The sequence below is a fragment of the Diplotaxodon limnothrissa genome, linkage group LG15 (assembly GCF_057381915.1).
Source record: "Diplotaxodon limnothrissa isolate DT_005_m linkage group LG15, D_limnothrissa_male_GT1.1, whole genome shotgun sequence".
Lineage (NCBI taxonomy): Eukaryota > Metazoa > Chordata > Actinopteri > Cichliformes > Cichlidae > Diplotaxodon > Diplotaxodon limnothrissa.
This window is the reverse complement of record NC_140610.1, coordinates 10,078,804-10,093,801: the sequence shown is the minus strand read 5'-3', so window position 1 is coordinate 10,093,801 and position 14,998 is coordinate 10,078,804. Positions and strand designations below refer to the sequence as shown.

Genomic DNA, 14,998 nt, shown 5'->3' with positions numbered 1-14,998 from the left:
AGGCCGGGACCCCCTTCCTGATTACCATTCCATTAAAGCAGCTTCTCCTCTCTGTGAATGACCACCTACCCCATCCCTCGTCCCACCGCCTTTATTTAGAGGACTCTTCAGCGTCTCTGTCTCGCTGTTCCCTTCCTCTGTTATTGCCACCACAACACGTGCCTCTGCTTCTAATTGGACCCCATCTCCTTCCCCTTGGGTGAGGGCTTGAGGGGCCTGGGGGCAAAAGGAACGGATCCACACCTCCCACCCTCCTTTCTTGACTTTCTCCCAATGAAATGCCTGGTTCTTAATTACAGTCACCCAACACTGATTGTTATTGACTGAAACTCCCGTGGCTCAGGACGAATGACGGACAGATTAAGCTCATTACAGGCCTGTCCTCCAAGAAGGAGAGTGAAAAGAAGAAGAAGAAGAAGACTACAGTGACGAGGAAGAAGATGAGAAGGAGAGAGAGAGGTCTCGGCAAGACAATGCAAAGTCACACATCAGCATTACTGGGGCACGAGCAGCCTTTTAACTACCAATGATTGATCATAAACAGGCATGCAGGATTTGGACAGAAGGCCAAAAACATTCAGTAAAACCCAACAAAGTGTAGCATGCGGACTGAACAACAGATATTGTGCTGATGACTTGAAAGAAAGTAGGGGTTTCCTACATTTTCTGATGCTCCCGATCCAAAGATGCTTTAGCCTCTTGTACATGAAAAGTGAAAATTCTCCTAAGATAAAACAATCCAGCCATTTTCATATAGGCTAATTAAGCCAGGAAAGGCCTTCCTAAAAATGGGCAGCCAAAAAAATGTAAATAAATAATAAGTTTTGGAAAATATGTCTTTGCTGTCTCTATTTTTTGTGTGTGTTTTTCTTTTAGAAATGTCTGATAATTAATAATGAGAAATAGGATATTTTAGAAAATTTTAGAAAAAAAACCTCGCTGCCAAAGAAAAAGAAAAATTATATATATCAGGATGAGGCTTGGTATATTTGTCATCATCACATTAAGAGTTATTAGAAAAAGTCAGAATTTTGTAAACATGTGATGTAATTAGAGAGAGTGCCGAAGAGTTTCACTCTTAAGACCAAGTGAGGTAACCAGCTCTCACATCAGTCCCACGTTTTCCATCTTTATTCTGACAGTAATGCGCTGTTTTGGATTTTAACAAAAGCCAATAAAATAAAAGGAAAAAACAGTGCCGAAAGATGCTTCTTCTGTTTCTTCGTGCTTCAGTAATTGAGAGGGATTTAGGCAGAATACTTTTCAAATTTGCCTGACTTAATGTGCCCTCACTCTGACTCCATGTATCCAGACACAAATGCTGCAAATCAAATCAAAAAAAAAAAAGTGGCGCATTATCTCTGTCCAAAAGATTACTCTGGAACGGATCCCACACATGGCAGATTCGGTGCCAGATGTATGATTCGCATGCAAAGACATCAAAAATCACAAACTAGAGCAGATTTGCGGTCTGGGCCTAATGCCTGCGGTAGACACCACATCGTATTAGCCCCATGAAAGCACTGAGGAACCTGTGACATGCACGACCACGTATTCAAGTGAACGTAAAGTATTTAAAATCATTAAAAAGTAGCACTTCTCTATTGTGACAAGAGTGAAAATACACCTTGCTTAAAAGTACTGGTGGAAAGTCAGGAATTTATTGTTTTAAGTATAAATTTATGTTTGATTAAAATTCAGTTTCACTAAAATTATTCATCTCTTTACTTCAATGCTTTCATGTAACAACCTTAGCAATAATTTACTTTTTAGAATAAAATATTAAGAAATACAAATCATTGTTTTTTTATGGCCACTTTAAGGGAAAAAAAGATAACAATGTAACATTTTTATCTGGCGCTGTTCACCTGTCGCTGTTTTGATGTCTGTGAGTTGGTAACACCTATCGACAAGTGGTTTTCTTTTTTGCTACTTATTTTGAAAATCCAAAAAACAGAGGCCGTCAATATCGATTGATCTGATAATCCACAGAAAAAAAACAATAAAAAATAAAATGAAAACTGTAAAATTTTTAACGTGTGTGGGTTCTTCATTTCTCTTCTATCGATCAGTTCTCCACATCCTCTGATTTATCTGGTTAGCTGTGGTGTTGTGAATGAATATTATTGTGTCTAATGTAGTTAAAATAAACCAGTACTTAAACAGCTACAAACAAAAAATGCAAAAATGCAGTGCATGGTCTAAGCAGTAAATGGGAGCACCACAGAGCATTTTTCTAAGTATTCACAAGTTATAGTTAATCCAAAAAGCAGACATTTTTACTCATATTTTCTATTGCTACGGTTGTGCTTTTACTTGTCTCCAGTTGTAACAAAAATACAAAGAACCCATTACCTAAAAGACAGTTTTACTGACAGCTCAGGTGAGTCAGTGAAATGTGAAAGGAAAAGTGGGAAAGGGGGAAAATACCTTGTATCGTTCTTTTGAAAAAGGCTTTGCAGGCCTCACAGGAGGCCACTCCGTAGTGGTACCCCGAGGCAGTGTCGCCACACACCAGGCACACCCTCTTGGGAATTCCATTGAGCATGTACTCGCACTTGATTGGCGAGTCATCGGCCATGCCGCCGGAGCACTCCTCGTAGCGGCGTAAGCAGGCGCTGCCGCCTCCCAGCATGCCTGGGTTGAACATTGGGGGGGAGTCCAGGGTGTGTGACCGTCCACTGCCAACGTTAACGTAGCCGCCGCTGGCGTCAGAGTTGCCACTGGGGCTGTGGTGACTGCCAGTGTCTATGAGCGAGGAGGAAGGACTGGAAGGCTCAGTTTTGACATAAGAACCACAGCTCGAGGATAGGTGCCGGTCCTCGGAGGGCATTCTGGTTAATAACCTGGAGAAACACAAACAGAGTCGGAATGTCAGTCAGTTTTGAAACTGAATTTACAGGGAATGCAATGGTTTTCCAAATTTTTGAAAAGAAATGAATGTTTAATTCAGTTCAACTGAATTTTTATAATGTCACCGCAAAATGCTTTATCCTGTCCAGTAAAGACCCCACAGTATAAGAGCTAAAAACCCAACAATCAGACAACCCCCCTATGAGAAGGCAATTTGCGACAGTGGGAAGGAAAAACTCCCTTTTAAGTGGGAGAAACCTCGAGGAGAAACAAGGTTAGAAGGGCAGCCATCTGCTTTGACTGACTGTGTGTGAGGAAAAAGAGAAAAGAAAAGGAGAGCATTGGGTGATATGGTGGAGTTCAAACCACTTGTTTTAAAGCACATATATAAGTAGGCAGAAGGACACCATGGTTTGTGTTGTTTTCAACTTTTGTTTCCACGAGTTGTTTGGTTGGATTTAGGAAAAAAATTGTGATTTGGATTTGGAAAAAAACAAAACAAAACACAAAAACTGTCATATTGGCATAGAAACCACATCAGGGGACACTGAGCTTTGGCATAAAAATAATATTTTATTACACAAACTAATAACATAAAAGTAACATATCTCAGTATTAATAATTAGCAAACTTTTTAAAAATATTAACCGTTTTACCGCATTTTCTTCACACATTTTTAAAACTTTTTCTTTAAATAAAAAGAACGCAATGGCTCTCAAAAAAAAGAGGACCAAACAACAGAGCACAACAGAGCACAAAAGCTTCGCCGTGACTGTACCGAGTCTTGCCTGCTACCATCATCCGCCACTCATTCTGCGAGAAATTCATCAGCCCGTTCACCTGAGTTTGATAGATTGCCTTACACACACAACCATTAATGCGCCGGAATGCCAAGTGATATAGTGCAGTAGCTCATTCCTCTCAGGCAAAATGGTAACTAACGACCATGTCAACAGATGCCCCATACATCTTGCAAACAATGCCCACAATTGGTCGGCTGCCAGAAGTAAATGAATGAATGAAACTTCAGAAGGCTGTTAATGGACAAAGAGAGGTGTTACACTCAGCATATGGAGGATTGTGGGTAATAGATGACCCAATCAATAGTCCCAGTTATTTTGCCAGTGGAGGTGCTGGGTTACAGCTGGCAGAGGAAGTGCCTTATTCCAAGAATTTCATCATAAAGATTACAAAGGTAGGATTAAAGAAAAAAAAAAAAATCCTCATAATGCAGGGTAGAAGCTAAAGAGAGTATTCTTTATTTGCCTTGTTAAGCTTTATAAGAAATTATACACTTTGCTTAACGGTGATGTTATAACTCCATAAGTATGCTTGTTTACTTAACGATTACTGCTACTGGTGGGTAGTCATTTCTCTTTGAGGCCGCAAAGCCAGTGTATGTTGCGCTCCTTGCTGTAATTCAATAATATTCTCTCAAACGAAGCATGAAATGAGGCCCGGGTTGGTCTTAGAACTGCTGGCTCTGTCTGTCACAGTTGGTGTTGATCTTACAGAACTTCAGCCCTTAAATTCTTATGAGTCATAAATATGGGGTGAGAGTGGCGGAAAGGCGTGATGGGAATGTCTGAAACTAATAGCAAGCTAATGCTGCTTTACAGTCTGAACTTTTTGGCTTTTTTTACTGCCAGGAGCTGTCTCCATTTTTTTTTTTTTAAATATGGTGTTGTGTTTCCGAATGCATTTTCCTTCTTTTGCCTCCTTTGCACAAGTGTTTATTTAAAGCCAAGAAACCTCTTTTTTTTTTTCTTTTTTAACTGCAAACGAGTAGTGAGAAGAAGAGAAAAAGAGGAGGAGATAGCCTCTACCCCTGGGCCCAGATCAGATCTATTGATCCTCGGCTTCCTTCCTGTTCCAGATGAGGCATGAAAAAATAAACCCTCCTCTTACGGGCCCCAGACATTCCTTATGCATTTTTAATCAGTCGAGACTGTTAACATAGTGCGAGATTGAGAGATACAGCATTGTGTTAGCCTTCATTCTAAGGATATTGTGGCTTATAAAAGACTCAGATGACTCATGTTAAATCTTGTTAGCAATCAGCATTCACCTAGAGTCAATTGGACGATATATTTTCTCCAAGCTGAAGTGGAGAGAGACCAGCCTGGTAATAGTTAATACATCATTGCAGCCAGATAGGGGGGGATTCCCTATGGAATAGCACATTGTGGCATACGTAAAAAGTAGTTCATTCCACACTTAGCACACGGCAACGCTGGGGAGATGTTTTTTGTTAGGTTTAATGGAAATTTCTAATGGGCCCTTTCAAATCTGTCGAAATGAAATAATGGCACGAACCACCAATTCGTGCAGACAGAAATAGCTTCATAGTTTCATAATTTGGTCGCCCCCCCCACCAGCCCCAATATAAAGAGACATAGAGTTTTCAAACCACAGCCTGACTCTCCTCAACCTGTCCCACTCCCTTGACAAAAACACACACACACACATGCACTGCACCTAATACCTAATGGGGTAGTGTTTGCTCCGCTGCGCAGAAAAATTGTACAAACGGAGCAGACAAGCAGGACTCATCAGACAGACGTGAAGGTCACCTGCCTTCTCTGTTCTGAGAGGCCCACACAGTCCCACAATGGACACCACGGAGCAGCAGATGCACGCGTTCCAGTCTGTCCACCACACGTCAAGAGACTACTCTGTACGACAAAATACAGTCGTCCAGAATGTTTAACGCGACAGGACTGTGATGCACGCTCAGATCATTGACCATTTTTTCTTTTTTGAAGCTAACATGAGATAGGTGCGGAAAATGTCCCGACAGAGCAGCTGAAATCTCAGATGTTTGCATGTGCATGTGTGTATTTTGGCATGCCTCCTCATGCTGGCAGAGCCGCAGATCCCCAGCTTCCCAACATAAATCCCGAATCCATCCACCTCTTCTCCATGAAATATGTTGTCTAGCCTCCTGAATTTCAGCATGATAAATTTACACCGCCACTCAAACACGAAAAAGAAAATGCATATTTAAAACAGTTCTCCATAAATGACCTCATGCTGTCCTTGTCTTGGGTGAAGGAGTGAATATATACGGCTCTCCAAATTTTTACCGTGTACTTTTCCGCATAAAGGAAATATTATTGTTGAGCTTGGGGTTAAGCTTGTAGCAGGGAACACAGCGTAAATCACGGTGCTGAACACACAGTCGAACATGGAAGCACAGAAGGACAGAGGCAAGGAGCCATGCATGAAATTAGTTCATTAATCTTTCTATGATAGGCTGTCCTTGTTTGGGGCAAACTCTATCAGCTTTAAAAGGAGTGCCCCTTCCCGCCTGACACATAGATTACACTGTTAGTCAGTGGCCGCGGTGTCTGGGAAATGAATGGTCATGCGAGTGGGAAAATGGGGGTAGCGTGTGTCTCCAAGTGTTAAGTGGTAACAACAACATGCGGGTGACACAAATGAAGGTCATCAAAAATGTGTGTGTTCTTAAATTTCGCTGCTGCGAATATCGCTTTTTTCCCCTCATATATTTATAATGAATACACATTTAAAAGAGCTATCCCTGTAATGTGCTGATTTGATAGAAGCAAACACATGAAAGAGGATTTCTAATAATCTAATAATCATCTGCTACAACGTTGCAGATTCAGTCAAGGAAACGCAAACCTACAGTTAAATGTGACAACAACAAAAAAATCTACCAACTGAACAGAAGTATTTATTGTATTTGCCTTTAAAGGGTGAAGGTTTCTTCTTTTCGGAGCATCTTATTCCTGAAGTCGTTCGGATTTTCTTGCATTGTTGTGTGACTGATTTATCTATTCCCTCTTTTTCGGATACATTTGAGCTTATGTTTAGTGTACTTGCATGTGTATTTAATATGTGTTTATGCTAATGTTCGACTATGTGCATTCCACACACAGACTTGTACATAATACTGAGTGATTCTGGTTTAAAATGGATCAGATTGTATTCCTTTGCAACTGCTTTAAAACCACAGTTTAAAGCTTGATGATAAGTTTGTGGAACCAAGCATATCCTTTACTTGTGCTGCAAAGCTGGAAAGTCATTCTGTAAGTTATTTTGCTCTGACACCTTCATTTTTAAAAATATTTGTTTTAATGTTGTTTTATCTCAGGTAGTAAGTCCCAGCACTAGTTTTGCATCACATAGATATACTTTGTTTCTTCTTCTCTATCTCTCTAACACACACGCATACACTCACACACATGCACATACCATACAGAGAATTTCCAGCATATGGCCTCTTCAATGTCACTGCCACGAGGAGAGACTGCATAGATTTCCCACATGGATGATGTCTCCTTACCTGGAGTATCAACCCCCATCTACATACACATCCAGCACCTCTAGGAAATTGCTCTCTCTGCAAAGTCAAACACACCCCTAACTGCCTTTTAAAAAGAGACAGAAGAAGGAGGTTACGGGGGGAGAAAGAATAAACGAGCAGAGACTTAAGCCGTCATTGGGAATCAGAGAAGGACTCATGAGGGACAGTTACGATATTGATTTCATAAATAAACAGAGATGGCCATCGATCCTAATGTTATTTTGCATTTCAATTACTGCCCAGAAACATAACCTTCAAACGTCTGCTTCTCCACAGTAATAACATCCACTGATAATCACAAGCGAGTCTTGTTCGGCACAAATTGGCTTTTCTCTCACCCCTCCTACCCCTTCCACCCCCCACACCCCCTTTTTTTCTCCCCCAAATGTGTAAATGACACAACTTTGCATTTGCCTAATGGTATTAGAGCATGGACTGAATTTCAAGTGAGACTCAAGCTGATACAGTAAGCGCTCCGGTCAATTGACACAATGCAAATTAACGTGGTGAAGAGGAATTAAGTTCACAATGTGAGACCTCGTGAAGCTACGATGAGGCCCATTAAATTAAACATGCCGGCTGACCCGCACTCCATGATTAGACGCACACTGCTTCTTTCCTTGTGTGTGTGCGTGTGTGTTAATTTCATTTGATCAATAAAACAAACTCCTTCTAAGAAGTCCTCTCACTGCTGCTTACACTCAGCCTGAGCACTTGAAAGGCACATTCATGTTTGATTGAACAGCAGGTGAAGAAAAAAAAGGTGTCCATCTCCAGCCTGATGAACTCAGAGTCTTAACAGGCCACCTAAAGGATATATCTATAACAAGAGGGGTGGTCATGACATGTGATGAAGCTATTTCTCCCCTCATGCCATCACACAGAACCAACAAAGCTCGGCTCGTAAGGAGTAGCCACTGCTAACAGTGAACGCGACAGTCATGAGAAAACACAGCAGCGACTTCACACGTTCAGAGCTGTTTTTATCTCGGCCAGTTTTTGTCAGCTTTATGAAAACTCAAAGCTGGTGGTGAAGTTGGAAGGAAGCAGATTGTTTTCCCCCCCTCACCACAGTTTCAACACAACGCAGCACTTTCCCACCACCTGCTCCCTCCATCCGTCAGTGGATTCTTTTGGCTTTCCAGTCAGTTCTGCTGGTCAGATCAGCCAACTATCAAACAAAGTTGGTAGAGATCACAGCCCTCGTGTAAGGTTTGGATCCTTTTCAAGCAGTCTGACACAAACCAAACGGTGACTGGTGAAGTGCGAAAAGGTGGCCGGGAGCTGTGAGTACACATAAAGTGAAATATTCAAACTCGAACCTTGGACAGCACACGAAAGAAGCAATGAGTGCAAGATCGATCACGAATGGATGGAAATAAATCCGCCACTACATGTTCTATGTTGCAAAAAACACTGATTGCAGATAGTGAACTGCACTCACTGCAAATTTGTAATGCTTGAATTCCCCTAAACAACTGGCAACTCCAGGTACTATTTTCCTTATGTTCAGGGTTTTAAATACTCCGTTGCAATCAAATTAATTTTACCTCAAGCATCCGTATGTGACACCAAGTGTTAAAAAAAAAGAAAAAAAAAAGAATAAATTGCGGGTGCATCTTAATCACAGCAAGACCCGTGTGTTAAGCGTAACAAATTACAGATGCAATGTATGATAAGATGATGTGCTCCTCTTTAACAGACACAGTCAGGTGTTTCTATGTATCGGACGGCTAAAATTAGATCCCAGGTCAGTGTGTGATTCTTTGGTCTACATGTGTGTGCATATGTCTGTCTATCTGTGTCTGCATACATTTGCTCGCTTATGCATTCCTGTTTGTTTACTTGGGGAGGACACCTGTGGGAATAGCAGGTAAAACAAGTTGAAAAAAAATTTGAGCAAGCAGTATATTTAATCTTCATGTGACGCCTTTGTCAGTTAATAATAAGTTAATTAATAAGTATTAGAATTTCTATAATTAAAAAAAAAATGCAGTTATTGTAAAAGAAGAATAAAGCAATATGTGTAAAAAAACGTGTCTAATGCGACTCTTAATTCAAAACTGCCTCCATTAATTTTAAAGCAGATGGTTCTGACTGACAAGAAATAGTGGAGAGCACCTGTGGAGGCTGATGCAAATAGTAGGTCATATGCAATTATGTACAGCTGCATTTTATTGTGATTTTGGTCCACAACACGCAAACACGATCCCGACGTGCACATTTTCATAAAGAATAAATCACTAGATGTAACTAATATTTTGGTCTCTTGACAAAGCAGGTGTTTGCTTTAGCATCAGAAATGTGGTTTGACAGCTGGGCACTAAAATCCTTTGACCTTTCACCTCGGGCCAGTATGATAGTTGTAAGGCAAAAGTCTCCAAGGGTTTGAAAGCAGAGGCAAACCTAACTAATCACAGATATATGTGACACTGAGCACACAGATTTTCAGCGTGCGACTTCTCGATGTGGGAAAATGTAGGACAACATGGTTAATGCAACTTTAACGCTTACAAATACATTTTTAAATAAAAAAATTCTAAGTGTAGAATCGTTCATCTCAAGCAGAACCAGTAAAAATATGTAGAGTTGTGGTGTTAGTGTAGTGCTGGCCTATCAAATATGACCTAACAAGTATTTAAGGATGCAGGTATAGCATGCATAACCAGCTACTCACTTGTCAGCACACGCATGCATATTTTTTTATCTGCATACATAAATGCAGACACACACACACACACATAGATGGACACAGACACAGTCTGGGGTCACGATGGGTTAATAGCATCATATCATAGGATTTGTCATTTTTAATCATTTCTATTTGGCATAGTTTTTTTTTTCTTTAAAGATGTAATTAAAACTTCAGAGTTTTCATTTGAAGGTTTTTTGAGTGTAAAAATGAAAGCCTTGCGATTGTGTGTTTTAAAACCACCACGAATTAACTGTGATATTAAAAGTTAGAGCCTTCAGAGACGATGCTTGAAACAGATGTATTTAATTGAGATCTGTTACTTTTATGTAAAATATCAAAACAACTGACAAAACTGTGGTTGAAGTTTCCAGCCTGGAAATGATTTACATCCTTTTTCAAAAGGAATTTTATGTGATTCATTTGATTACAGTGAATAAATCAAATTTATGTACATCCTTCAAGGTGTGCACGACACCTTTGACTGAAGTGTTGAAGCGCTTTGAATCATCGTCATCATGAGCAGCAGCAGCAGTGTATACATTTTATTTCGTGATCAATAGAACTACATACACTTAACACCAAAATGAGCTTTTTTTGATGCATGTGCAAAGTGCATTAAAACGACACATACTTCTACTGAGCGAACAGCTTCTAACCAAAGCTGCTTTGTCGTTTCACTTGCTCAACCAATACAAACCGATAGGATCTCATTTGTTTTGATTATGTGCAGTGGCAGCTCTGATGCAGTTAGAATAAACACTTGTTTAACACTTCAGGAGATGCTCCCCCTTTTTTTTTCTTTTGTGGAGCCTTGCAGAGTTGGAAATATCCTTAATCGCAGTCCTGTAAAAAGTGCTTAGCAGATTAAACCTTTCCAATCCCATCTACAGATTAACATTAAGAGGATCCCAGTGAATCTTTCCAGGTATCCAAGAACTGTAACAATGATAAAGACTGGAGCTCCAAATGAGATTTGAGAGTTTCTTTAACTTCTCATTTGTTAGGGAAAAAAGCTGCTTGATCCCTGCCTTTGAGCTAAGAAAATGCACAATAACCATATGCATGCGCAAGAAAAAAAAAAGTTTTAAAGTGCACATTTTGTTGTTCGTATTAACTGCATTTTACTCACATACTGTGCCACATTTGGAGGTGACCAAACTTACTAAACTCTCAGTGTTATTTAATCATAACCACCAATTTTATATAAAAACTATAAATGACAATAAAATGAGATGAGCTGTATCAGTAACACAGACAGACATGTATCTACTTCTTCAGTTACACACTTTTCTGTGTCACGCTTACACAGTACAGTCACAACTAACTTTCCCCGGGACACCGGCTGGTGCTGGAGGACAGTGCACGGGATACCGGCTGCATTAATCTGCCTGTGACTCTCTCCTACGAGCTGAGTTTAAACCCTGCAGAAGCTAGAGAGCTGTACAGAGACCAGCTCCCCGGTCTCCCTGCAGGCTACGCCACAGCAGCCACCGCTCAGCTCTGATGTCCTGTACATGAACAAGAGCAACTCCCTGTCTTTGGAAATAGTTTCGTTTGCTTTTTTTAAGAAACAAATTATAACATTTTTAAACAATTTTTATCAACTTAGAGAGAGACAGAAAAGTTTAGATGAGCTAACCAAGAAGGGAAAAAAGGGATTTGTATAAAGAAGCACCTACTGGTTGTGGTAGCAGAGAGGGTCAGGGATACACAGTTCGGAAACATCCATCAGTCCTTGTTAAGCATTCCAGATGTTGCAATTTTAAAAAAAATTCAAAAACAACAACAGATAAACAGCTGGGGAAAAGCTGAAGCAGGAGATCAGTTCCTAAATCTCCTCATATTCTCAATAAATATTGGTCAGGTGGTCCCGGGTGCTGCTTCCCCTCCCTCCTGTGTTCAACCTGCACACTTAAAATAAAAAAAAAAAGAGAAGAAGAAAAAAAAAGAAAAACCTTCTGCCTCGGCCCAACAAACTCCAGTCTGCACAGGTGCCGCACGCTCGGGCTCAGGAGTATGGCCGGTGAGAAGAAAAGTGGTGGTCCGAGAAAGAGGAGAGAGGAAAAAACAAAAAAAGAACCTCAGGAAGAGATGAAGAGAGGAAACGGTGAGCAACGAGAGGAGGTAGAACACAGATGATGGGATTGGTGGACAGAGAAAGAGAATAAAAGATAAGAGGGATGGATGGAGAGCAGCAGCAGTGAGAGCGCACTCAGGCTGAGTAAGTCGGCGAGGGGGGATTGAGTCTCCATTGAAGACAAGGGGGCTCTTTAAGAACAGGAGGGAGTGGTTTAGGTGCATATGGAGCGACCACTATTGGCTGGATTCAGGAAGGTTGTCCTGCCAGCAGCCAATGGTGATGAAAGATTACTGAGATGAGACGGGCTAATGGGCCACTAGTCGGCCTCCATTCACAAGGGAGCGCTGCAAAACAGAGAAAGAAAGAAAGAAATGATAGATAGATAGATAGATAGATAGATAGATAGCTATTCAAAGTAATGAGGTAAACAAAAGTGGACAGCAGTAACTGACAAGAAACAGAAGTAGAGGCACGTTCGCTGAGGGTGATTTGAACAGGTCTGTTTACGGTGCTTTAAAGGGCTCAGTGCCAGATTATGGAGCTAAACGGTTCCCTTTAGTCTTTTATCCTCTCCACCATGGATCTGGCTTTCCACAGCCTGCCCTCCTTTAAAGTAATGACAGCTGCTTCCCACAGCATTCCACCAGTCACGCTGTGAAGAGAGGGGATCTACCCGTCCTTAGCGAGGCAGGATGTAGGAAAACTGAGAGTGATAATGACCTCGGCAGGAATGATAATAATGATGACGACGACAGAGAAGTTTGAGTGGATCTTTACCACGTACGTGAAATGTGGCAGCCCATCGGAGGAAACCCAAAGCCCCGCCACCCACCCCTCCAGCCCACTTCATCAACCCACATTTTCCCGATCGATGCAAAACCCATCACACGCTCCTATTGATCACAGCGTTGCCGTGTCGCCACAAGCCTCAGGACAGACTCCCGTTTCCCAACCATCTTTTAAATGAAAAGGAATTATACATTTGAACGTTTTCTTTTCATGTCAGTCCATATCAGAGTCACAGGAGCAAAAGGCTGATTGCTTTATTAAAGCAGCTGTGCATTCTCCATTTCATTTTTGATCAATATTTTAGCATTTAATGTACTTTCCTGCGAAGGAAAATCCGGCTATTCCCGCTGATCCGATTAAGACATCCAGACATAATCAATAGGGGGGATATGTTTATGTTTTTAATGAGACCGAGAAGATGAGAACTGATGTTCAGATGACATGTATGATTTCACATGCAGAAAATAGAGCCAGTGCCAGTCAAACCAAAAAAAAAGTGGTCTTTTGGTATTTTTAAGACTGAATAACTTTATGCAAAATATAAAGTGTATGTCAGACTACCTTAAAATAAAACACATTTTTATTTGGCAATGCTTAATTCAAGGCTAAATTCCACATTTCTTGCATTTTCCCGCTCCACTCTTGTGTTGCCAGCTTTCTGAGGTGGGTACATACTTGCGTCCAGACCTAATTTGTCTCCCTTCCTCTGCGCGGCCTGCTCACACAGAGTAGAGACACAGGGTTTTGTGGCATCTGACAGGAAATCTATTGAGCGCACAGTCTGTGTAATCCCACCATCACGTTATCTTCAGAAGAAGAAACCGTAATCCAATCATTAAATCTGTATTTAAGCAAAAACAGATTTTCGGCTCTATGACCGTGACTGTGTCTCTTTAAGGAGATCAGTGCAGACCAGCCTCGCACCACCCTGCATTTTCAGGCAGCAGTTTAGGCTCTCATTATAGTTTTGCTCTCATTTGCCATTTTACATTCTCAGCACTGTAAACTCCCAGCACGGCTGTAATTTAGAGAAGAACAGCTGAGTAGGAAAGGGAATCGGGGTTTATTTTTGGAGTGAAATCTGGACTAGTGTAAACAGTGAGTGTTAATGAATGAAAACAAAGATGAGAAGGATTGTGAGAAAAAAATTTCTGTAGAGGACCAGAAATTTGCAGATTTCTCAAAAGTGCAAAAAAGTGCAAAAAAGGACAAAATTGTTACGTGTCAATAAGTAGTAATGACATATTGTAGTGGGCTGAGGGACACGGTCTTCCTGTCACGCTGCTTGTATGTAATTAAATTCTTGATTCACGAGCAAACTGCCTGTTATGGCTGACCTTCTGACCTCGCCATGAAGAAAGTGTATCAGCAGGAGGAAGTTCACTCTGTACGCCTTCCTAAATGTTCTGGGCATTCAATTCAGTCTCCAGAAGCTGGTACAGATGAAACCGTTTCTTGTTGGTTCATTTATGCAGGGAACACGAGACAATACCTTCAGTTCTTGGAGCCGGTGTTTTTAGTTTCACTTCGGCCACACACCACTCGATCAGCGGCCACTTTGATGAACTCAGCGCGTTGCCTGAAATCATCAGTTGCTTTAATCAAATTACTGACATAATGAGCAATCAGTGACACGGAAAATAATCAAGGTGCATGAAGGTAGAACCAAAAAACTTGTGGTTTTCTTTTAAAATATAGAATTGTTATTATATTTATTTTTGCCATTACATTTGAGATTTGTGCATTTTAATGCGTTTGATTGTTGTCATCAAGCACTTTGTGATTCTTAACAGGAATAGTGCAATATATATACATATGACTTTTTGATCACGTTGCAAAGCTGCTTTATCAGTGTACTAGCATTTCATATAAATCTGATAAAATAAAAATTCAGTGTTGCATTTAAGTGCATATCATTATTTGATTCACTTTATACTAGTTAAAAGTTTGTTGTATGTTGCTGTCTGAAAACACACATACTGTTATCTCTTTCGTCTACATGCAATAAATCGATACATTTATTTTCATCTATTTAAACCCACGAGGAATTTGTAACTCACTCCAGACAGACATTAAACTGCTGACATTAAACTTCTGCAAGTGCAAAACCTTCAACTCCGCCGCCACAGCAAAACCGAAACAACAAACCCCGTGTCAACATTCGACTTCTTACACAAAGCTCACGAAACAGACACTGAGTCCCACAAATCCATCATTTGCACATTTTCCTTTCGCTGCCGCGTACTTG

General features: G+C 40.7%; 1 protein-coding gene across 3 annotated transcripts in view; it reads right to left on the bottom strand.

Annotated features, from left to right (window-relative positions):
- The window catches only part of LOC146617047 (steroid hormone receptor ERR2-like), a 38,261-nt gene extending 26,651 nt beyond the window's left edge, over positions 1-11,610 (bottom strand). For 2 of the 3 annotated variants that reach the window (XM_085373637.1, XM_085373635.1), the window contains exons 1-3: positions 11,561-11,610; positions 10,461-10,529; positions 2,431-2,846 (exon numbers count right to left, since the gene is read on the bottom strand). In XM_085373637.1, the coding sequence (XP_085229763.1) occupies positions 2,431-2,846; positions 10,461-10,529; positions 11,561-11,610 (535 nt within the window). The remainder of the gene's footprint in view (positions 1-2,430; positions 2,847-10,460; positions 10,530-11,560) is intronic. The other variant, XM_085373636.1, reaches the window with a different exon arrangement.
- Between the last annotated feature and the right edge of the window lie 3,388 nt (positions 11,611-14,998).